At 40.1% G+C, this 24,871-nt stretch overlaps 1 protein-coding gene across 11 annotated transcripts in view; it reads right to left on the bottom strand.

Moving 5' to 3' along the window:
* The window catches only part of atp2b2 (ATPase plasma membrane Ca2+ transporting 2), a gene marked incomplete at both ends in the record, with an annotated part of 83,358 nt that overhangs the window by 46,842 nt on the left and 11,645 nt on the right, over positions 1 to 24,871 (bottom strand). For all 11 annotated transcript variants that reach the window (XM_080495671.1, XM_080495679.1, XM_080495670.1 and 8 more), the window contains 2 exons: positions 816 to 1,073; positions 5,667 to 5,867. In XM_080495671.1, coding sequence (XP_080351797.1) covers positions 816 to 1,073; positions 5,667 to 5,867 — 459 coding nt within the window. The remainder of the gene's footprint in view (positions 1 to 815; positions 1,074 to 5,666; positions 5,868 to 24,871) is intronic.

Raw genomic sequence — 24,871 nt, forward strand, 5'->3', positions numbered from 1 at the left:
TTATTTACTTATTTACTGAAATCAAACTTTAGAAAAATTTAATCAGGAATTTATCATGAGATAAGTCTTATTAAGCAAAATTCAAGTCCACTTAAATCTCATCCCTCGGTAGTAGTGTTAGTTTTTCATGAGGCCCTTTGGGAAAATTTGTTTCACACTTCTTTGTTTAAGGTGTTGCTTTACAACTTCAGTCTTCTGAAAATGCGTGGGTTTTCCAATTGCACCTTAGAAACCATGAATATAATGTACTTCCAGCAAAATCAACAACAATCAATCATAATAAGTCATAACTATATGGCACTTTTTTTTTTTTTTTACATAAAATGCAGCTCAATGTGCATCACAATATTAAAAGAAGAGATTTAAAAGAAAAATTCAGTTAAAAATTAAAAGAGATGAATGTTAAAAGTAGACTCATTGTGAAACACACAATCACAATTTAAAATCAAGTTCAAAATAAAAACAACAACACTAAACATGGGGGAATATAAAAACTCAATTCAACTAGAAAAGGTTTTAAACTGCTGGTGGTATAAAATACAGAAATCATGTGTTTCACGATGGAAACTTCAAAAGTAGTTTGCTGAATGTTTTGTCAGGTAGTCAGAAATGTGTGACTGTGCTTCAAAAACAGAACAAATAAGAAATCTAAAAGAGACAGTGATCCAGTAAAACAGGTCATAAATGTATGTGAGATGCAGAATTGTAGTTTCAACTGTGGTTTTAGGTTAATCCATTGAACTAACCAAAGTTAGGAGCTGCATGACACTAAGGCGTGTTTGTAAAGGGGGTCCAGTCGACGTTCCTGCACCCACCATATTTGATCTGTGCGATGTCCCCCACCAGTATGTCCGACACGGGAAGCTGTATGACCTGGCTGCCGCGCACCACCTGGAACTTCTGCTCCTGCTCAATGCGGCTCTGCAGCCCGCGGAACTGCTTCTCCTTGGACCAGTCGTTGAAGGCCGTCACCAGCACCACGCAGACCACAGACAACAAGATGGCGGCGCCCTCAATCCAGCCGGCGTCGGCCTCGCCTTCATCCTCCACTCCGCCCGCCGCCGAGCCACAGGCTGAGGGAAGGAGGAGACAAGATTGGAAACTCTGCTCTGCAGTCGAAGGCAGACACTTTTACACTGAGTGGAAATGTCATCATACATCTGGTACAATGAGATGCCATCGAAGTTCACACTCACACTGAAGAGCCGGAGACGGCTGTGACCGTGATTTTACTTGTAAATAAACCGAAGCCGATATGAGCAAGTGCAAGCGTCTGACTCTTATTTATCGCGTTATAAATAATATAAAACATGAACCATTTGCATGGTATTTTGAAATACAGGTGCTTCAAAAGCTCTGCTCAAACATTCGCTCAAAGAAAAAAGCAATGAAAAATTTATTAATCAGAAGCCCGAGCGAAACACTTCAAAGCGGACAGCTGCTTGGACAAGACACTGAATACTTTCACAAAACTAGAGCTACACTCGGTAGAACGCAGACCGGTAGAATGCCACATTTCTTTGTGGAGCCGTGTTAGCATCGCTAGCATGTTCGCTGATTGCTCATATTGACGCTAACGATGTATCTCAGGTAGCTACATCACCGTGTGAAACACTGATCAGGGAGCGTCTCCATGGTGACAGACACTGATCTCCTTAGATCTCCTCCACTCTCACCTGCTTTGTATGGGATATTTTTGCACATTATTTTGGCATTTATTCGGAAATGATGACGTTAATGTCGACAAATCATCTCTGAAAATGTGATGCAATACCTACAAACAAACAAACAAACAAACCAAACCAGGGTGGCACGTTATTTGATGTACACACCAACCCAGGCTCTTTAAACACACATCCTATTCAAGTTTTCAGCCTTTACAAAAATTCACTTCTCAGACGTTTTCGCAAAACAGCAACACAAAATGTTCTTTCAAATGTTTGAACAGCATGTTGATTGGTAAATATTGGACTACATACCTCAGTGCAGTACATGTAAAAACAGTAAGTTACACACTGACGGTATTTCTTAATCTACATCCAGCTTTCTATGTCTAGGCATATGCAATTCCTCAGTCTGTGTACAATTTGTGTAGAAAACAAACTGAAAATATAGAAACGGGCTGGACTGGCCAGCTCACCTGCATTTCACTGACTGTGCACCGTCAGACCGGAGAACATTTAAGAAAAAACAAAACGAGGTCTACTCTCAGTCTTGCATGTGCTGCATCATGTAATACTCTGGAAGCCATTTTGCTCCTCCTGCACTCCCACACTCTTGGCCAGCCACCTTCGAAAGCCCACAGAGGAGTGATTGGCTCTCAGCTGAGAAGCTTTTGCAGCTGAAGCAGGAACACGCACAGAAACCGGAACATGAGGTGCTTTTGGAGACGGACAGTTTGAGGCGTCCTCTCCTCCTCAGAGAATTTTGCTCCTTCTATGTGTTTGCATCATCAAAGGGGAAATCGAAAATGACATGATACGACATAAGCAGATTGATTTGATTATGGTAGTTTGATTTGATTATAGTAGTTTTACCAACTAATGCTTACATTGAGTGCAAGCGTTAGTGCTTTTCATAATGGTGCTTTTCATATTTAAGACTTGGGCATATTAGCATGCCTTTTTATGTCAAGACTGCGGAACAATGTGACAGAAACCTTATAAAGACAGATGAGAATTAATTGTACATTTTCTCAGGGTTCACAAAGATCCTGAATATCGTGATACAGTATCCACAATCCAGATTTTAAGGCATGCAAGAGGGACAGTAAAAAACAGGACTTAGAAAGATGAACGGGCAATTGCATAACATAAACCCACTTTCAAAGTTTTGATAATGACAACAATGTCCACTTGAATGATCAGCTAATTGATGTAAGTTAATATACAGTTTAACCAGATTGACTGGAACATGAATGACTTTTTCAATTATGTATCATTGCAATTTCTCTTATATAAATTCAGAAAAGAAACAAACCAATTCAACTCTATAATGTGCACATCCAGTGTGAACTGCATTTACCGTTGGTCTGAATCGAATATGAGCAAAATAAGAATAGTTTTAGAGGACATGAGTTTCATTTTCATGCTCTGGTCTTCTGTGTGTCATACTCAGTGTCATGCAAAATGCAACCAAGATGTAGGATTTTAAACCTTTGAGCAGCTTATAGTACGGTCAAAATACACGGTGCCCACCCAATATATTGAATTCCTCAGATGCCAAAATACTAAACCCAATATTTTCAGACCCATTTCCAGGGGGAATGCTTATCTTATAATCCAGACTGATGCATTATATCACTTTTCTCACAGTGGACGTACACTATAGATGATTTTTTAAATATTGTTCTTCTTGTATTTCTTAATATAACAGTAATTTTACTTACAGGAAATTTCCTCAGTCAAATTCTGGTTTTGACAGGTGGCAGCACTCTATGTACTGCTTAAAGAATTTGCAACCATAAACACAGGCTGGCATGACTGTGTCAGATCCTGCCGAATACAGCAAGTTTCTCAACTTCAAAAAAAAGCACTTTTTTTTTTCTCTAAAGTCGAACCTGATGAGTTTCGTCTCTTCCACTTTGCTGCTGCAGCATCAGAAGCAACAGAGTGTGGTCGCTGTCCGTGGTGCTGAATGCACTGCTCTCTCTGCAGCCAGACATGACCTTTTTGTTTTTTTGTTTCTCAGATACACACACCATCACGAGGCAGATCTGTCGCTGTCCGTGGTGCTGAAAAGCCCTCGGAACCGGCTGAGCAAATCAGAAACAAAAATTGACAACCAAATAACATTAAATTGGAAAGATGAACGTCGAATGCACTGTGGTGTTGGTTTGGATACCATGTGAAAGTATTTCACATGTGTGGCACCAGGATGTTTTGTGTGTGTGTGTGTGTGTGTGTGTGTGTGTGTGTGTGTGTGTGTGTGTGTGTGTGTGTGTGTGTGTGTGTGTGTGTGTGTGTGTGTGTGTGTGTGTGTTTATTACAGACATAATTAACAGCCTCCTCGTTCAACTGCAGCCAGGCCGTTTCATATGTAAATGAGAATTAAGTCGCCCCACCAGCTTCTATTTATGGACCACTGAGCTTTTTTTGACCTATTACAATGAACAAAACCAACAATGTGTGTGTGTGTGTGTGTGCGTGTGTGTGAGAATGTGTGAATGTGTTTGTTTGTTTGTTTGTTTGTCTGTTTGTTTGTTTGTGTGCATGAATGGGGGTGTCATTGGTTCCTTTTGTTGTCTGTTTTTGGCGCTCTGGGAAAATGCTGGACCAGAATTTTAAACCAATATATTTTTATATGCCAATATCAGCTCCTCACAGATATTTGAGATGTGTTTCCATGGTGCTTTTTTTTATTTCTCTTGCTTGGAGTTTGAAAACATTTTGTTTATCAAAGATGTCATTTATGAACCAATAAGCTTTGATTCACTTGTAGTTTATGTTTTGAGACAGAAAGCTGAACATATTGTTTATATACTGTATGTAATGTTCAAAAAGTGAAATTGAGGCAGGAAATTCCGCTGCAAATGTTTTTGTAAGAAATCTCACATATTCAAGTTGCCAGACATTCAGATCATTTAGTGTGATTAAATGTGTTCTCTTATTTGCAATGCAATTAGACGGCGTTCATTGGTCTGACATTTTGACTACACCACAATCAGATCTGTCTAATTCCCTCCAGTAGCCAAATGCATTCACATCTCATATCTGGAGCTGATATTCCGATTTGCATTCATATGTATTCATATCATTCAAATGTGAGAAGGAAACAACTGGCATACTGGCTTCTTCTTGTGCCTGAAGTTAGGAGGAAGCTTTATTATGAATCTGCAGATGGACACACTTATTAGCTTTATGATGCCTCTGGCATTTCTCAGCTATATTCGGATTTGGTGATGCGGAGAGCTTATTCATGAAACCAAGCAGATCAAATAACTGGGGGGGGGCAGGGTGGTAGAAATGCTTCTGCGATCATCAAATTTAAATTAACCCAAAACTTTACAATGGAATCATTTGGCAGATTGAGTGAATCACACACTTAGTCCTTCATGTCATCTAGTCGATGTTGATCAACAAAAGAAAATGTATTACTTTACATATTTACTTAATCTAAAATGCAAATATGAAAACTGGAGGTATGTCTCGTCTGAGTTTTTTTAACTTTTATATTGATAATCGCAGGCGCCGGGGGGGAAAACTGAATTCCATCACGGTGATAGCACTGGGAGCAATGACTGATGTTGCTGACTCAGCACCTCGTTATGGTCTCTGTCTTCATTTCCTGTTTCACAGCTCAGAGCTGATGTATGGGCCCTGGGAGCTCAAGGTTATTTCTCTGCTCAACACCTCATTAACCTTCCCGGTATCTTTCACGCACACATTTGACACGCTCAAAACGTGCATGGACGGTTGTGTGAACGCACACGCAGGAATTTGCCCACGCGCTCATTAAAAGTCACTTGGCTTCTTGAGGCGGGTCGCAAACAAAAGTGTTGACCTGCCTCGCCGACTTCAAACGTGTGCATGCATGCAGGTGCGCACTGTCAGACGAAGTGCAATTGTGCAGATACGAGAGATACGTTTGTGCAAGAGTGTGTGCGAGTGGTTATCACAAATGACGGTCAGTGAATTTCGTCCCGTCACCGGAACTGCTTTACTCACACTCTCCGTTGCTCTGTCCAGGCGGGTGATAGAAAGAGAGGCCGAGGGAGATCAGGGCAGCGATCTCCAGGATGATGAGGGTGACGTCCTGCAGGGCCTCCCATACCAGCTGCAGAAAGGTTTTTGGCTTTTTTGGAGGTATCAGGTTTCTATCATACAGTTCTTTTCTCTTGTCAAGGTCTGGTTGGGCGCCTGAGAGACCTGAGGAGGAAGGAGGGAGAAAACATGAGTGCGGCTCATCAAGAGCGTCAACATGAAATGATCGTATGTATCCAACTATCTGTATCATTTTCTCTATCAGACGTAAGGCCGCACAGAACTCGAGCCAATTCCAGGTAGCAATGAGTAAAGGCAGGGTGCACAGACACACATATTTTTAGAGTCATAAATTAACCTCAAATGCATGTTTTTGGATTGCGGGAGGAAAAATGAGCATCAGAAAACAAAACCTGCACACATGCTAAAGACAAACAGAAGAATTTAAGATGATTATCTATTCCGATTGTCTGCAACCTGCAGCACAAATCAAATAGAAAAGTATATTTTATATATTTCTATTAATTATATTGCAGAGCAGACAGTTTTCCAAGGGATCCTTATCTTGACACATACAAGAATGGTTCAGGATTTTGTCACATAATATATAAACTATGTGTCACATCCTTTTAACTAACCTGCCTTGTTTCCAGCCCCGAACTATGGTTAAATCCAGAAAAAAAAAAACGTAAGCATTGGAACAAAATAAAATCGACTGTATGAAGGCGTGTTCTTTTTTCTTTTACTTCCAAAAACACTGGCATGTTGGAAAGAAATTCCAAACAGCTAAAACCATGGCAACAGCTGGAAACATCCATCCGTCCATACTCTAAACAGCTTTAACCAATTAAGGGTTGCACAACACACCCTGGTGGGGTCGCTAATCCACCGCAGGGCAAAAACATAGAGACAGAGTCAATTAACCTCACACGCATGGTTTTGATTACCCTGAGAAAACCCATGCACACAGATGGAGAACATACAAACTCCATACAGAAAGGACCACAAGTTCAATGTGGAGTCATTATGAGGAAAATGCGCATGGAAAATTAAATGTGCAATTAAAATTAGAATGCAATATGAACTGTAATGTGCTGTATATGAGGAATTCTTTGAGCTTTGCTATCAGTATTATTTTGAAGTTTGAATATATTTTTTCAGAAAGCCAATATTCACGTTTTTTGGATGTATGGTTTGCAGAAAATATATATAGATACCGTATACTGCAGTTATGGATATTTTGAAATGAGGTTGTGGGGATGTAATCCCAATCTTGCAAGTCATTTGTCAATATCCATCTGCATCATATTTCCATCTTTACTGCGAGTGGCCCAGTTGTTCTATCGAGTCATATTACAATCCCAAGGTTGGTGGTTCAATCCCTCATTGATCCCTTGTTGGCTCTTCCTATCATTGTGAATCAGAATCTACAAAACACTGAATTGTTCACCCACTGACAGAGAACGTGAGCTGAGTTTAGACCAGGGAGCTGTAATCTGCAGCTCTGGACCCACATGGAGCAATTCTGCATGTCGTCGATCAATAAACAATTTACCTTTATTTTGTATTGTTTTGACACAACACAGTCGCTCTTCACTCTTGCCTAACAAGGGCTCTAGAAAAATGGCACAATGACTAAAAACTAAAAAGAGAGGAGATGAAAAAACACCGTTTGAAATGACTTGAATTTCTAAAACAAAAAAAGTGAAAAAATTGGGAAAAAAAATCAAAAATGTTTTAAAAAGGGCAAAAATTGTTTTGATACCTAAAATGTAAAAAAAAAAAAAAAAAATGCTCAAATATTTGGGTGAAACCACTAAAATCCATTACAAAACAGCTGAAATGTACTGAAATGTTTACAATCATGTTTGCATATTTTAAAACTCCAAATACAACATAAGATACAGTTTTTGTATGTATATCAATGTATGAAACATTATAATCTGTGTTAGCCTAAATTTAAAGATTGGACATGTTTTGTGGCACTTAAATTTGATTTGTTGGCAAAAAAAAATGGCTGTATTGGTCATAAAGGTTGTAGACCTCTGGCTTCAACCGTCATGAGACAGATGAGTTTCACCCAACTGATGATGTGTTGTTGCAATAGCAATTCAAGGTTGGTGGTTGAAAACCTCATCCAGTCTTGTCTGTGCTTTAGTGTACCTACGAGCAAAACGTTGAACCCCTCAGTTGCTCCCAATCAGAGTTGAGCATGTTGCATGGTGTTTGAGCATGAGCGAATGTGACCGACACTTTAAAGAGCGTTGAGGAGTGAGAAAAAAAAATGTGCCAGATAGGCAAAGTCCATTTAACATGGCAGTTAAGGCAATGTAACAGCCTGTGGGTAGTTGTCATCCCAACAAATAAAGAGGCACTAAAAGCTCTGCGGAACAAACAAAGTGAAACTGTAATGTTTTCACAGCTTCTCAGACACTTATTGTTCACAGCACGTATCTTCATAATCAATCCTTTTTTTCCGATTTCCTCTTTTGCTGCAGTTTCTTTTTTCGCACTCTCAAACCAGATATAAACTGACTCTAATTACCAGTTGGAGCCGTGGTGGGCCACAGCTCTGCATTCCTTATATAACTCTGAAAAGAGAAAAGAGGGCCCAATGCTTTGACCTCATACACAATGAACCGTTGTACATAAATATCGTTGGCACTTTTGTGTGAAGAACTTTTTTTTTTCTGGCTCGAGGCTCCACTTAATTTTAGAATACCGTTCAGAAAATTATTTTCGTACAGGATGTCAGATTCCATGCAAAGAAAGTGGAGATTTAGACTAACCTAACAGCCTATATATATATATATATAGGGTCATGTTCGACAGTACATTGAGTACAGGTTCAGACGACATCCCTCGATATGGTGATGGTTCTTTACTTTCTGTAACACTGCATACTTTATTTAAACATGTTTTTATTTGTGACTGCAAGAGTCCCAGATACTACAAGTGAGCGGGACTGCTTATACAAGACAGTTTGGTACAGAAGTGAAAGTGATGAAGTTGAGATCATTTAGTATGTGGAACACTGTAGATACGTATGTGGTGAGAATGAAGCTGCCAGACAGGAGGAGAAGAGGAAGGCTCGTGAGGAGGTCGATGCCTGTTCACGCAAACCACATTCTGAGGTGGTTACGGATGCACCTGATCACATAGGATGCATGATGGGAACATCATGCATCACAAATGGTGGCGTTGCACGAAAGCACGTCGTCCGTAAACGTCATCGGTGCACGGAATGTTTTCGTTTAAGACAATGCGCCAGTCTGCTTTATACAATCTTTCCAACTCTCCAAAGAAACTATGGAAAAGAACATTGATGTCCATGCGTAGGGGTCTGCAGAGACACGATGCCTTACACCGACCTCGGCAGAGGAAGTCGTCCAGGCTCGGCTGGATGAATCACATCGCAACTGGGCCATTCAGCAGAAGTGACGTAGGCTTAATAATACAATCCAAACTCAAGCCGGTTAGCCATTAACACCTGATATGGACAATTCTAAACATTATAAAACGCATAACAGGGGCCTAATAGGGGTTGGAAGATGTTGCCGGTTTTGGAGATGTCGTGATGAGCACTCATAAAGAGATTCCTCCAGAATGAGCCAAAAACTCTCTCTCATCCGACTGGGAATACTTTTCATAAATCTACTGACATGTACAATTGTCATAGCTCATCTGTGACTGCAGATCCATCCACCCACAACCCTGAGTAGAATTAAGTGGTGTAGAAGATGGATGGATAACTGGGTTTGTGGTTTCTACTAAGTCTACGATGTCACTTTGTTTAATGCGGGTTTATTTGTGGTTACTTTCAAGATAATAAAATGCCTGTTTTGGTTATAAACCGGTAGGAATCGCAGTGCAATTGTCTGCTGAATTGTTTTTATGTCTTGGACAAATGAATGTATTATCCCATTATATTGAATAAAGCAATTTCACCAGCGGACTCGACAAACTGTTCTGCATCGACAGTAAAATATATGCAAATGAAATGAACAACACAAATATAATCCTTTCAAAAGAAGAGCAACATAGTCATGAAGGACTGAGATCAACTAATAAAGCCATGTGGCTGGTTTGATCCTGAAATCACTTCCAACCACTTTTCTCTTTCTTTTTTTTTTTTGTACTTCAGTGAACAAAGCGAGCCGAGGGCCTTTATGCAGCGCAACCTCCACACGGCGGTTATTCAAAAGACACGTGCGGTGCGAACAGAACCGCCCAGACTCGGTCTGAACGAGGTGTGAGTTTTGCACGTGTTACGGTCATAATATAGTTCTCCGGGTGTCAGCCCGCCTTTCCGAAGCAAACCCTAACGACAGACGACAACTGGTGCGCTGCCAACGGGTTCCAGGTGGAGCTCACTCCCCACCATTTACAGTCGGAGAGTGTGAGCACGGAGACACAAATAGCTTCTCAGTGTCACCGTGTGGATCAAAGTCTCACGCTGCACCAAATGTTGTGTAACTGAGCAGTTAAGGACAAATATGTCGACTGTTACATGCAGTCAGTGGCTTGTTTCTGCACTGCAGTCAGACTTGACTTGACAGGTGTTTGGATTTGACTCTGTTTTTGTAAGCCGTTGATGAATTAATGATTGCCCAAGCTGCAAACCCGCATGGATTCAGTTAGTGTCTGTTGATTTTATCGTCCACCACAGCAATGGGTGATGATCTTCAGGTACATACATTAATGTAAAACATAATCTTCTTGGAGAAAGGACATAGGACGCATGATCAAACCTGCACAAGATATTTGAACGTGACTTTTGTGCAAAGAGAATTCGTACACTGATGCTTGTCTTACATAAGAAACACTGAAAATCAATATAAAACGCCAAATGAATGTTTAAAAAAAAAAAAAACTATGGTTCATAAATCAAATCAAGCTTGCTGCGGTTGCATTGTGAAGTCTGCATCACTGATGTGTCTGACTCTGCTGCGGTCTGATCTATATTTACATCAAAAATCAGGAGGTGACTTTAAGTTCTATGCAAATTTATGCTCCCGATGTGCAGTGGGAAGATAAAGATAAAAAAAAGCCTGAGCTTCATTATTCTATCAGGCTGCTTTTTAGTACAGTGCCATTTTGTGTTTGCCGAAAGAACAGTGTGTATTCAGTGTGTGTGAGCCTGCTCTCTCTCTCTCTCTCTCTCTCTCTCTTCCTCACAACCACAGACATTACCACAGCATTATGTCATGCATGGTGCGTCACTGGGTCTCCCAGGAGCGGCCCTGGATTTCACCTGATAACGCTGCTGCAGCATGACAATGCTGCGCTTCTCAAAGTGTACCACGCTCAGATCAATTATTAATGTTTGCAGGAAAATATTTAATGACCCATCAAAGCAGAGGAAAGACGGATAATGAGACGGCAGCCGTTGCGTGAAGGAATGTTTAGGACTGCATCATGAAATAAATATGAAAACTGAAATATTGAGAGAGAGAGAGAGAGAGAGAGAGAGAGAGAGAGAGAGAGAGAGAAGGGGATGGTAAGGACAAAAGGAGGGCAGGCAGAAAAAAAGAACAATTCCCAGCTCATACGATGGAGAATGCCCTGGTTACAAATAGATCAGGCTATAAATAGCCTCATTATCCATTCTCTTTTAATTGTCTCAGCAAGGAGACTGAGCATGCTCGCCCATTGATCTGCACGGCACCCTGCCTCACATCACACACCACCGTGTGTGTGTGTACGTGTGTGGACACATGGTCACCGGTTTCTGAGTCGTGAATGTCTACTGCGTGTGTGTGTGTGCGTGTGTGTGTGTGTGTGTGTGTTTATGATTGGTTGCAGTATCACCGATCACAAAATAAACCAAAGCTCATAAAACCAGGCTTTAGCCAGTTCCAGCCAATTAGAAACAAACACGCACGCACGCACACACACAAACACACACACACAGTTTATTGTCTGACTGAAAACGGACAAATATACAAACATGTGTGCATTAAGATCCGTGCATGTTTTGCTACTGTTCTAATAGATGGGCGATCGGTATGTTGGTTTTAAAAAAAATTATTAAATACATTTTCAACTGCTCTCGCCCAAAATACCCTTGACACGTGCTCTGGTGCAGTCTCTGATCTTCCTCATCATTAAATACTCTTCCTCTCGTGATTTCTGGATGAGGGGAAGAAGAAAAGACTCTGCCGTGTGGCTTCCTGGTTTACCGCTTGCGATTAATGCTCACTGAAAAAGATCAATTTTCCAGATTACAGAATATTGTAGGCTAAATACTGTCAGCCCACCTAACTGCTCTGGCAGTGGATTTTGAGGAGGCAGTGAGAGGGCAGAAAAGCCGTGGAGATACACAGATGAGTCACAACATGCTCAGTGAGGATTAAAACTGATCGCAAATAAGACAGTTTGAGAGCTCACAGCCAGGTAGTAATGCCTGAATAAACTCAATGACTTCAGTCAAGATGTAAAAGCCTCGTGAGTACAAACTTTCACTTCTATCCATAATACCCCAAATTTAGCGCCTGATTCACAAGCTCATTGAAATAGATTGAGCGTCGGGTTTAATTCATATCACCTCAGAATTACACCATGGGTGGAGGCGTGTTCAAACTAGTATTTAAAAGAGTGTTTCAGCTGAATTAGATTTAAGACATTGTTTCTGCGTTTGTTTGTTTCTGTGTGGAATGACAGGACGGAGCGCTGAGCACAAAATGACGAGCAAACACGCGATGTCAAAGAAGTCAAAGAAGAAGAGCAGCAGAAACGATTCAGATAAGATGAAAGTCATGAGGAGCCTGCAGAGGAAAAGCCTCTCACGCATAAACAGCAGCCACTCTGATAAACACTCGGCTGATATGTACAACCTTGTCAAACCCCCCCAAAACAGAGTATTTTGCGTGATCTGGAACACACACTTGAATTTGAATATCCAGGCAGTCAAATGCACTAAATCAATAGTATGTGTGTTATTTGTGCATCTGTCACATGCGATCCTCAGGTCACCCTGTTAACTTGTTAACTTAAGTTTTTTAAATATGCTTCAGTATATCAGTCTCTGCTTCTAAGCCCTTTATGGTTTGATCTTCTTTTATCCTGCTAACGCTTAGGTCCTGTTTACACAGCGGGGATTTCTTCTGCACACGTGTAAGTGGACGGACAGTGTCATGACTCCCAGTCCATATCCTACTGGGACTTGGTAGTTTTATTGTTGAGTCGCCACATAAACAATCGAACATGGATCTTTCTCTGCGCGCATGTCTGTGGTTTTCACGACAAAAACAACAGCACCCACAAGTGGCCCAACATAAATATTACATTTTAATAGTGCTTATGTTACTTTTGATTTTCACGGAAAGAGTTCCAGAGGTGCAAAGCCGATTAAACTAAAAGCGGTGCTTTTAAGTCTCGTGACTAACGTCACATTTCCAGCTGGATAGTCACGTTAGCATTAGCCTGTATCCACATCATATTAGCAGTTATTAAATAAACATTCGCTCACCTTAATAACACCCGTCTGCTATCGTCAGCACATTTGTTGTTTATTTCAGCTTTTTTTTCTTCTCATTAGTTGCCAGTGATTCATTTCTATCAAAAAGTAGCAACAGGATTGAAATTAAACTTTGTGTTTCTGTGCTTGTCCTTGACCTTCCTAATCCATTTTGACACATGGTGCATTCTGTGTCTGAACAGATAAGAAAAGAGAAAACCCAAAGAGAAGCAACTTTATTCCATCGTTCTTCCATGAGATAAAATATGATTTGTTTCACTCAGAGGAGAACATGATGGCATATTTTAACAGTTGCCTTTTTTTTTTGTCAGTGGCTAAAAATAGATCTCCATGGAAACACTATGCATCCCACTCATTGAATGGAAATACCCGCAACTCTGAACCTTGGAGAATGTGTGAATATATGAGTGTGTGTCTATTTGAGTGCCTGTGTGTGTGTGTGTGTGTGTGTGTGTGTGTGTGTGTGTGTGTGTGTGCAAAAGCAAGTGTCCCAACACGGAGAAGACAGACTTGCTGCAATGACCTCTAAATGTCCTTGTGAAATAAACACGTCTTACGCTCCACATTTAGGATATAACCTGGTCTTATTAAAACAAATTAACTTAGCTGCATCACAGGCTCTAAAATCAAACTCACTGGATTTGCTCATTTGTACTGGATCTACTATGAATCCTTTTTGTCAGGAATAAATCATGAATCTCTCCCCCGCCTCCAGCTTGTGTAGATTGCAGCAGCTCGGCTTCTCACTGGTTTCAACAGATGACATCACATTATACCGATTTAAGCATTCTTCTATTGGCTCCTGGCATAATGTTCTGAGTTTAGGCATGATGTTTGACTTATATTCCTGTTATGCTGCAGCTAAAAGGAGTTTGTATGTATAGTTTATGTATGCAGGCAGAGAAGTAGAGCTTTGGACTCATATAGTAGTGGTCACAGTCGCCCCTGGTATGTCTGCAGTATGGCTGTCCAATAAGTGACTAGATTCACCAGCGTGCCACATTCGCACTGTCAAAAACACACTGTAACATTAAAGAACTGTTAGATTTTAAATAATAAAGTTGTCTTGCATAAAAAGTAGAAGCACTTGTTCACTGCATGTTTTCTTGACAATTCCTACAGCCGCAAAATATAAAGCCGGGGAGCCTGATTGTAATTATAGTCATAGACGGGTGAAAAAGCCTCCCAGGGTTCAGCTCTTTCACTCATTTCAGAAAATGTTGACCAAATATTAGCCTATGAAAGGTCAAGAGGTGACAGAGCTGCTTGCAATTAGAGGTACTGCTTGAAGGGATCGAGCTTAAATTCTTTGAAGTCACTTCTAAAGATGCATTTTTATTAAGCAAATTCTTAATTTCATTAGATTTAATGTGATTTTTTTCCCCACTTTCAATCCATTATATAATTAGTCCTTTTTTACGGTGGTGACATCCAATTTTCTTTTGCCATTTCATTACAAAAAATTGTCATTATTTATAATTCCCTCCCCCATATATTTTGTTTTACTGGTACATGTCTGGGGCAACATGCTGGTGGAATAGAGAGGAAAGGGGGGGAAAAAAAATCCATTAATCACTGGGAAATTCTTTGGCTGGTTTAGAATTTAGTTAATCCATGGAGAAAAAATAAAAACCTTGGCCACACTGCAGTGTACTGGTTAGTACTGTCGCCTCACAGTACAATATCTTCAGTTTGACTCAAAGCTTGGGGATCTTTCTGTGTGGCGTTTGCATGTTATCCAGGCTTATTGTTGACTTTAAGTTGCTTCAAGGTGCAATCCTCAAGCCCAAACCCAACCAGGGGTTGGATTTTTTTTTCAAAAATCTGTCTGTCCAATGCTTTTTCTCCTGTAACCACAACAGGAACGTCTCCACCTCTGAGTCTGGTTCTGCACCTTTCTTCCTGTTGAAATGGAATTTTTCATTCGCACCACCTCCTGCATGTTGCTGCATGTGTGTGTGCGTGATGGATTAGTGGCATGTCCAGGGTGTACCCCGTCTTAACTTATCATCACCTTGGATCCGCTCCAGCTGGAAGGATGTCTGATTGCTTTTTCTTTCTTTTTTTTTTTTTTGTCAAAGCACTGCACACACTTTAATATTAAAGGTAAATAAACATATATAATATCCTATTTTATTAAAAAGGTGCCTCAACATCTCTTTGATATAAAACCTGCCTCAACTTTGTTTTCCTCTCCACTTTGCATTACTGCGCACGATAGTGTCCAAAACACATCGCCATGGCAACAGGGTTCTACGTTGATGACGATCATCGTTCTAACGACGTAAAATATTGACGGCTTTTTTTTTTTTTTTTTTTTTTCCTGCAGCAAATCAATAGCTCCAATGTGTATTCTCAGCTTTCACCATTTGAAGAGTGAGGGAGGGAGAGGGATTTGAAGAGGGAAGACAGCAGGGTTGAAGTGTGAGTCACAGAGGGAGCGGGAAGAAGAGAGAGAGAGAGAGAGAGAGAGAGAGAGAGAGAGAGAGAGAGAGAGAGAGAGACGGGATTGAAAAGAAGAGAATGGGAGTAGGCTGGATGTAGAGTAACTCTGTGAGTAATAACCCATCAGTGGATAAAAGGTGGGTAATTATCATGCTCCTATTAGAAGAAGGATTGATGGAGAAATGTGTCAGTGTCCTTGAGAATGACCTCCATAATAATGGCTCCATTTTAGGCCATAGAAGAAATGATGTTCATTTTTGTATTGCAGAACGAATGGAATTAGAAACCCGAAGATGTTTCAATGAGCAGATGTATAACAATGCCATAAGCACAGAATGTGATGCCATCAAACAGAGAGAGATTTAAAATGACAAATATTCAACTTCTTCTTTTTTTTGCTATGTCTGTTAGCTGATTCTTGTGTTTACCGGCAGTCTGACTGGACACGAAGCAATCAACGAAGCCGATATGGCAGCAACTGGTGTGCAGCATCTTCGTTTGTTTAGCCAATCGTCTGTGGTGATTGTTTAGTCGTCTTTGGCGCTTTTTGCCCATTTATCCATCCGATCATTCATTGTATATACTGCTTGATGAAATTTAGGGTTGTCTACTGAGTAATGGAGCCGATCCCAGCAGACTATGGGGTGGAAGCACGGTTCCATCTGGTGACATCACCAGTTCATCACAAGACACTTTTTAAGGCACTGATTTAACCTGAAAATCATGTTTGGGACTGTGAGACTCTGGTAACCACTGTACCCACTACGTAACAATGTATTTTCATCACAGTACATTTATTCAACTCAGTCCAGAGCTTGGAGAAGCCAAATACAGATGGGGGGGGGAAAGCAGCCTCAAAAAGACAATTAGTAGGATTTGGGTTTTTTTTGTGAGGGATGAGTCACTTTAATGTTTCGTATCATCTCTTGTCCACGGCCGTACGAGGCGTTACACGATGTGGGCGTATTAAAACTCTACAGAGACGTGAAGTGGTAGTTTTATCAAGAGTCAACCTTCCTGTGATACATGTGTACAAACAATGATTTGGATGATTCATGGTTTTGACATTGTTCAACATTTATTTACTCTAAATTGTGCTTTATTTCCAGAAAGAAAGTTTACAAAAAAAAAAAAAACTAATGAGGAAGAAAGAGGTGCAAAAGAGAAAACATGATTCAGATCCGATGACCCGAGTCACACATGACACTCCCACACTCTCTTTGCTTCAAGCAAAGACAACACAGTCGGCTTCACCTAAAGATGGCAGACACTAAGCAGATGTGTCTACATTTGTTACCCTCGGTGGTAATCTACTCTGCATTCCAAGTCACTGGACGTGCGAGTGTCTCTGCGCTCGTCTCGCAATGTGCTTTTGCATGCATCGAATAGCGTCGCGTCAAGATTCCGGGGTCAGAGGGCGCGATGGCGAGCCGGCTCGCTCGTGGAGCGGCCGATGTGACATGTCTTCAGCGTGGAAGCGCACTGCTCCGTTCAGACCGTAGAGCGTCCACACATCAAAGCAGGGCAAACATGCAAGCAGATGTATCCTACTGTATGCAAACAAACAAGCGAGGAGGGCTTCTCATTTCACGGAGAGCCACAGGACAGCACGGGCACAGATACATGCTGACATGCACAGACACACACACACATGGATCTATCATTTATTCCCCCACGGACTAGCCCCGTCTGACAGTTAATGGACTGGAAAAGCGACACTGTGCAATTTCTCGACACCACGCATTTCCCATCATGGCCGTACTGTATCAGTGCATTTGCTCACATACGCATCACACTGTACGACAGGAGCTTTTTGCAATAAATATAAGCCTATATGTCATGCACATTACAACATCTTAGCTGTCAAAAGTTAGATGTTTTACAGTTTGAGGAAAAAAATATCAGCCCACTTGAAATTAGACGGCCCGACTCGTCTCAAAAAAAAAGATAGAACTGTCATGGTTAGCTGGTTGATAGCTCGGTTAGCTTTCCATGTTACAGCGACAGTCTATTCACATCCAGGAACAAGTAAGAGGTACCAATTCAGCCATCCAACCATCTTCTATACTGCTTTATAAAATTAATAGTCAATTAGAGCTTCAACAATCCGTAAACCAGCAAAAACACAGAGTTACAGTTTCAGTCAAATGTTCTCCTCAATGTGAAACAGCAAACACTTTGAAGCTCCCACCATCCAGTACATCAAACAATTAAGTGAATCGGGAGAAATCTCCGTCCACAACGGACAAAGCTGACCGTCAATAATAAATGCTTCTGATGTTTAGGCCCTCAGGCGGCTCTGCATTAAAAGAAAAAAAAAAAACCACATGTTTTTCCACATGGTCCACAAATGCTAATTGAATTATGCAAAGAAGTAGACATGAAACACAAACCAGACATGTTATCATCTTGTTCGAACCGACGCTTGAGGTCTGAGATCAACCGGAGAACTGTTCTGTTGTCTGATAAATCAGAAATATACATTTGTTTTATACACTATGGACAGTGTGTCCTGTGGAGTAAGATTCAAGTGATCATGAAGCTTGTTATCAAACCTTGTGTATTTGATAGCATAGGGTTGCAATTTGTGCCGAAGTCTGTAAACAACAAACTGCATCTCCATCACAACAACACACTATGGCTTTATAAAGAAGAATCCCGCTGCTGAATCAGCCTGCCTGCAGTTCAAATCTTTCACCAATGTAAACTATTTACTGCATTAAAATATCCAGCAAAAAGTGCCCAGCTACTCTGCATCAAGCAAGAATGTGACAACAATCCTTTTCAAAACTGATCTGCTCACTTCTGCTTCATCTCCAGCAATTTCTTCCCCTTCCTCACCTTTAAGAAAGAACGAAAGAACGAAAGAAAGAACGAAAGAAAGAAAGAAAGAAAGAAAGAAAAAAAGAAAGAAAGAAAGAAAGAAAGAAAGAAAGAAAGAAAAAAAGAAAGAAAGAAAGAAAGAAAGAAAGAAAGAAAGAAAGAAAGAAAGAAAGAAAGAAAGAAAAAAAGAAAGAAAGAAAAAAAGAATGAAAGAATGAAAGAAAGAAAGAAAGAAAAAAAGAAAAAAAGAAAGAAAGAAAGAAAGAAAGAAAAAAGAAAGAAAGAAAGAAAGAATGAAAGAAAGAAAGAAAGAAAGAAAAAAGAAAGAAAGAAAGAAAGAAAAAACAAAGAAAGAAAGAAAGAAAAAAAGAAAGAAAAAAGAAAAAAAGAAAGAAAAAAGAAAGAAAGAAAGAAAGAAAAAAGAAAGAAAAAAGAAAGAAAGAAAGAAAGAATGAAAGAATGAAAGAAAGAAAGAATGAAAGAAATAACATGTCGTGTAAAGCCCCTCTCCTTGTATTTCACCAAATTAAGAAAAAAAACAACTTATATTTTTCATTTATAATGGCGATTATCTTCTGTGCTGTATGGTCTATCATAATTCAGAGGTATTGCATTATGTTTCAGTGACAGATTATTTTCTCATATAATGTTGGATTTTACATGTGCAAACATTTTGGATGTTTTTTGTTTTTTTTTCCCGAAGTGGAATTACAACAAACAGGACTTCTGGTGTCCTCAGTATGTTAACATTCCCAGAATGGTCCTAAATGAGCCAAAGGAAAATAGGAAACATGTCTGGAGCTCGTAGCCACGTGGTTCTGCCTGGAACATTTATTCAATCAGGAATAAATGTCCTTGTTGGACAACCGTCACTGTACAAAATGATGGCCCTCCATTATTCTTTATGTACCCTATAAATCAGAGGTATCAAACATTACAAACTACATCTTGAGTGGGCCGGGCCGGTAAAATAGTGTCATAATAACGCTTCAATTTTAAACTTAAGCCTTAAACACACTAAAAAAAAACAATGCAGTCACAATGATTAGACAATGTTTATATGTCAGTCTGTTCAAAAAAAAAGAAATGAAAAAGTGAATCCATTGTTCAAAGCAAGTATCGATTGCTGGTTTGCATCACTGCTTGAATAAAGTGAGGGATGTGGATGTTTGTGTTGCTTCTTCTTAACAATCCCGTGTTGCTGAAGCCTCCCAAGACCGTTAAAATAGGGCAATCACTAGTCTTCATATAAATACTTCCTGTGGGTTTTCATTCAGGAGGTTTCAAAGTGTTGCAGGATGAGTCCTCCTCTCAGGGTTTCAACCAATTACTGTTTGAACGTATTCATGTTTTTCACATTACAAGACGATATTGCAGATGCTGTTACGTCAAGGTGTGTGGCTAACCTTTATATATAGTGTGTGTGTCATGGAGCTTCCACCCTAAAGATTAAGGAAACTATACTCCAAACTTTAAAACACACTGTATGGTTACACAATCGTAAAAAAAAAAAACAACACAGATTCAGTATTTCACCAACAAATGCGTCCGGCTATTTCAGGGCCTCGTTGCCATGCAACTAATGGACACTCAACAGACTATGTGTTTTTCCTCAAATGTCAAACCATCAATTTCAGACCTGTTCGAGATTTAATGTACATTTTACACAGCCGACTCGAGTGTGACTTGGACAACAGGAAAAAAATTGACCACACGTGATTTTCTGTTGCAGGTCTTCCATCCAAGGCTGAACTTGATCACATAATGTCTCTTCAGTTCCAAAGGTTTAAATGTTGAGTCTCCCAACAACCAAAATGAAATGTACGTTCCAAGCCCAGGAATGAAATATGCAATTGTTGTGTGTGAGAGAGTGTTTCTCGGTGTGTGTGTGTGTGTGTGTGTGTGTGTGTGTGTGTGTGTGTGTGTGTGTGTGTGTGTGTGTGTGTGTGTGTGTGTGTAGGCAGCTGTACAAGTGGGTGAGTTTTGCTGTCAGGCATTGTGCTCTGTGAGTCTGACTCATGCGAGAAATGGCAGAGTGAAGTGAGACAACACAACTCACACTCTCTCGTTTTCTCTCTCGCTCTCTCTCTCTCTCACACACACACACACACACTCTACAGGGTAACAGATAATTAGTTTTCATACGTTCATAGCAGAATACATATCAGCAAAAGTGTAAATTGCATGGTGACATGAGATGGAAGAAAATCTTCAGGGTTCAGCTGTGGGTATTGCACAGAAAAGTTCCTTATATCCAAAGCGCCCTTGTCATTCTCTTTATGTCATCGAGCTTCATCAATTTTTTTCTTTTATATTTCAAAGTGGGGAGAAATAATAATAATAAAAAAAAACTTATGTTATATCTGATAAAAATGACTTTTTGATAGGTTTCTTCGTGCAGATTATATCACAGAATATGAATACCTAAAGGTTTATTTACACCTGCTGAGAAACCTTTTTGGCTCGTGGTATATCAAGAAGGGGGGGAAAAAAGAGAAGCAACCTGCGCAGGATGAGAACTTCTTTTGCATAAAAACCTGCATGAATATGGCAGAGGCTGGTGGAGCAGCACTGGGGACTGAAACAGACAATTTGGGGGCTATTTTCCACTAAATGTAGGAGTAAAAAAGATTTGCAAAACGGATTATATTTATCATGTAGGCATGTCACCAATGAACAAACATTAAAGCTAAAGCCAAACGTACAGCCCAACTCCATTTGGAGTGGGCCGAACCGGTGAAATAGTACGATAACAACCTCTAAATTTAAACTTACGTATCGAATATGCATCGGCAATACAAAAGTGTATTTGTTTATCAGGAGTCAGTGTTATGAACTGTGTAGAGGCAGAAAGAGAAGAGGTTCTCGGGAGACTCAGCAGGTTCCCACTTTGTCGAAGGTCACGTGATCTTTTCAGTGCATTCCTGCAAAATGCATGTGCCGCTGATATTTCTGAGCATGAATGAACTGTGGCATGAACTTGTGTAGGTGCAGCGTCCCACAGGCTCCACAGACATATGCTTAGCATAGAAACCACTTTTCCAGTGTATATACTTTTCACTCTACCGTTGTACATTTTTCCTTTAAGACTTTTTTTTTTGTTCAATTACACTAATAATGCATTCATTTATTCACAAGAAATAGGGGTATGTTACAGTACTGTACAGTACAGTATCCATATTTCATACATATTCAACAATACAAATGCAAATTTCTTGTGTGAGTTGAAAAATACATTTATGAGCGTTAACACTTAAAAAAACAGCATTTTGAATACATTAGTCATATATATTGTCTACTATTAATATGATAATAGAACAAAAACATTTTTATGTAAAATGTAACAATAGCCAATTACTAATATTTTCAAAAGTTACAGATCAACTAAAGTTTTTTGTTCCAGCTTTAATGCATTTCCTTTAAAGATGAATTAGTGTGAATTACATGATATCGCTTCATTCCATGGATCTATGATGCAGTGAGATTGCACATGCAGTACCTGTGATCCACACAGAAATGATGTGATGCATCACGGTTCGAGCAACGACGTCTGATAAGCCAGTCAGATATTTAAGAATTTCCCATGATATTCAGCCGGTGAATGAAAAGCAGTACATATTACTTCATGAGCCTGGATATGGAATGCAGACGATAAGAAAACAAATCGAACAAAACCTGACGAATCCCATGGTTTGCCGTTCGATTTCCCCCTCATCTTGTCCTGTCCATGAGAAGTAATGTCCTTAGACAAGACACCTGAACCCTAAATTGCTCAAAATGCTAAAAAATGTGCCTTCTCAACCCACTGAAAGTCATCAAAAGTGGAAAAACAAAAACAAAAACAGTGTCAATGTGAGTCTCTGACTGAATTTATTAGTCACTGAGTGTATCTGTTCCACCATCTGAGCCTCAAACACTGTAACGTTAGCTGGCCTGACTGCACTCCGAGTGGACACAACATTAATGAGACATCTGTTTACAGCCTCTGTGTGTGTGGGGAGGCATGCACGTGTGTGCGTGCGTATGTGTGTCTGCATGTGTGTGTGTGTGTGCGTGTGTGTGTGCAAGCCTGTTTAGACACAACTGCTCACTGACAAGAGCAAACTTTAATGGGCTCAGTAACTTTATCCTGTAATTTCAGACTATTCAACCATTCATTCATTCACCCAATCAATCATTTGATCTGCCTGTGCACGCCCTCCCGCCATCATTAATCTGTCTTTCATCACTCTAACCAGACATGTTATGAATACCTAATAACCTATACAGCTTCCAGTCAAAGTTCCCAGTTATTGATAAAAACGTGTTCTCATTTATATTGCTAATAAACAACTGCCTTCTCGTTTCTTTCCACATGGAAGAAACACATCTGTTCCCCACTCCTCCCCACGTGTGACTGGACTGGGAATCCATTTATTTGCAGGCTGTTTGATGCGCCAGTGCAGCCATGTAAGAAGAGTTTGACAGCTACTTTTAGTGCTAAAGACTATCTGCTTATAGATTAGCATACGGCACATCACCATGTCCTAATCCTAGTTGCAATCATGACTTACTTCAGCGTTTTAAACAATCTATTGCCTTCTGACAAAGGAAATGTGAATTTGAAGAATGCTGCTTAAAATTGTCCTGACTCGAGCATTTCTGTGGCTTTAGCCAGGCGCACACAGAGTGTACACACACACACACACACACACACGTCGGTAACCCTTCCTCCCCCCCCCCCCCCGGGGAGTGAAAAGAGAGAGTATCCAGGGCCGAGAGGCTGAAAGGGAGAGTGACAGTGGTCTATCTGCTGTCTCCCATCTGGGTGTCAGGCTCTGGTTTCGCCCGGGGGCTCAGATAAGCTCCGGACACAATAGGCACAGCTATTAAAATTCAAACTACCAGAGACAGTCATGAAATAGTCATGACAGGTGAGGGAAATCAACACACTGTACTGGGGGAACCTCGTTATCTGAACTGTGGGAGAAAATACAGCGTTTAGGTCAAAGCTGAGCGGGGAGGAGGAGGAGGAGGAGTCAACAGCTATTTGAAATTCAAGGGAGAACAATGCTGGAGGATATTAGATAGATAGATAGATAGATAGATAGATAGATAGATAGATAGATAGATAGATAGATAGATAGATAGATAGATAGATAGATAGATAGATAGATAGATGGTGGTATGAACAGAGGCTTACTGTCGCTGCATCTGAGTGCGCTGGGAGAGTATTGATCCTCCCTCCGCGCTCCACAGTTACAATTTGATTGAACTGTTGTGTGGCCGAGCCTCGTGAAACTCCATCCAAAATGCTCCATCTGCCTCACAAATGGATGACTCCACTGTAATGTTTGTGACATTAAACAGATATACTTGCGCTGTATTCAACGTAATTGATTTTTCCACTCTGGACTGCTCATATAAGGCCGGTGGCCGAGGGCAGGGAGGTCTCTCATGCACTGCAACAAAAGCGTTTGCCACGGAGCAAAGACATACAACTAAATGTGGCTTTATTATCCATTTTTTTCTAAATTTTCTAAATGTATCTGAGTTTATTATGCACTTTATTGTTCTCTTTTAACCTTCTATGTCCTTTAATGTATTTATACTGTGGCACATGCACGCATGGCACTTACAATTCTATTGTTTTTACCAATGGCAATAAAGACGATTATTACATAGGTAGCCAGAATTAAAAATGTAAAAAGATATAATCACATTAAAAGCCATTGCGACACTTGCTTTGATTAAAAAAAAACTTTTATTGACTAAAGTCCAATATTGTTAATGAATTTTAATGACTATTATTTAATATATACATTTATAAAATATAAATAAATAAATATAAATAAAATGTATAATCTTTTATAAAATGATCATGTATCATTTTAACAAAAAGAGGAAGTCATACACTGTATTGAAATGATTGCTCCTGTTTTAATAGGGAAGGGGGACTTGCCCTCTGATGCACATTGGTTTTATAGTTATGTTCTACTGCAACAAGTTTAATTCATTTGGGAGATGACCATTTGGATGTTGGTGTCTGTTTCTGTGCCTTCTCAATGGGAAAAATCAATAAAAATATTTGACAAAAAAAAGAAATGATTGCTCCATGTCTCTTCAGGACTTACTGAATTAAACAGTTGGAGCTAATTGACGCTGTCACAAGAGACGAGGGGGAATATTATGAAAAGCCGAAATAATGTGTTTGCCCATCAGGAAGCGTTTGATTTCTCTGCTTTGATCTGTTGCCCGTTGGGTAAATGTGGCTATCTCTGTATCCCGATCCCCTCAGGCAGGAATAAATGCCTCTGCTTCCTTTGTGCCACTGGGCAAGGCCCAGAGGGGGTGTATTTTAAAGGTTGAGAGAAGGTAAAACTCCCAACTTTCCATCTTCATGTGTTTGTGCATCTCTTCCATCATGGCTGGACTGTCATGG

The sequence above is a fragment of the Blennius ocellaris genome (genome assembly GCF_963422515.1).
Source record: "Blennius ocellaris genome assembly, chromosome: 4".
Taxonomy (NCBI): domain Eukaryota; kingdom Metazoa; phylum Chordata; class Actinopteri; order Blenniiformes; family Blenniidae; genus Blennius; species Blennius ocellaris.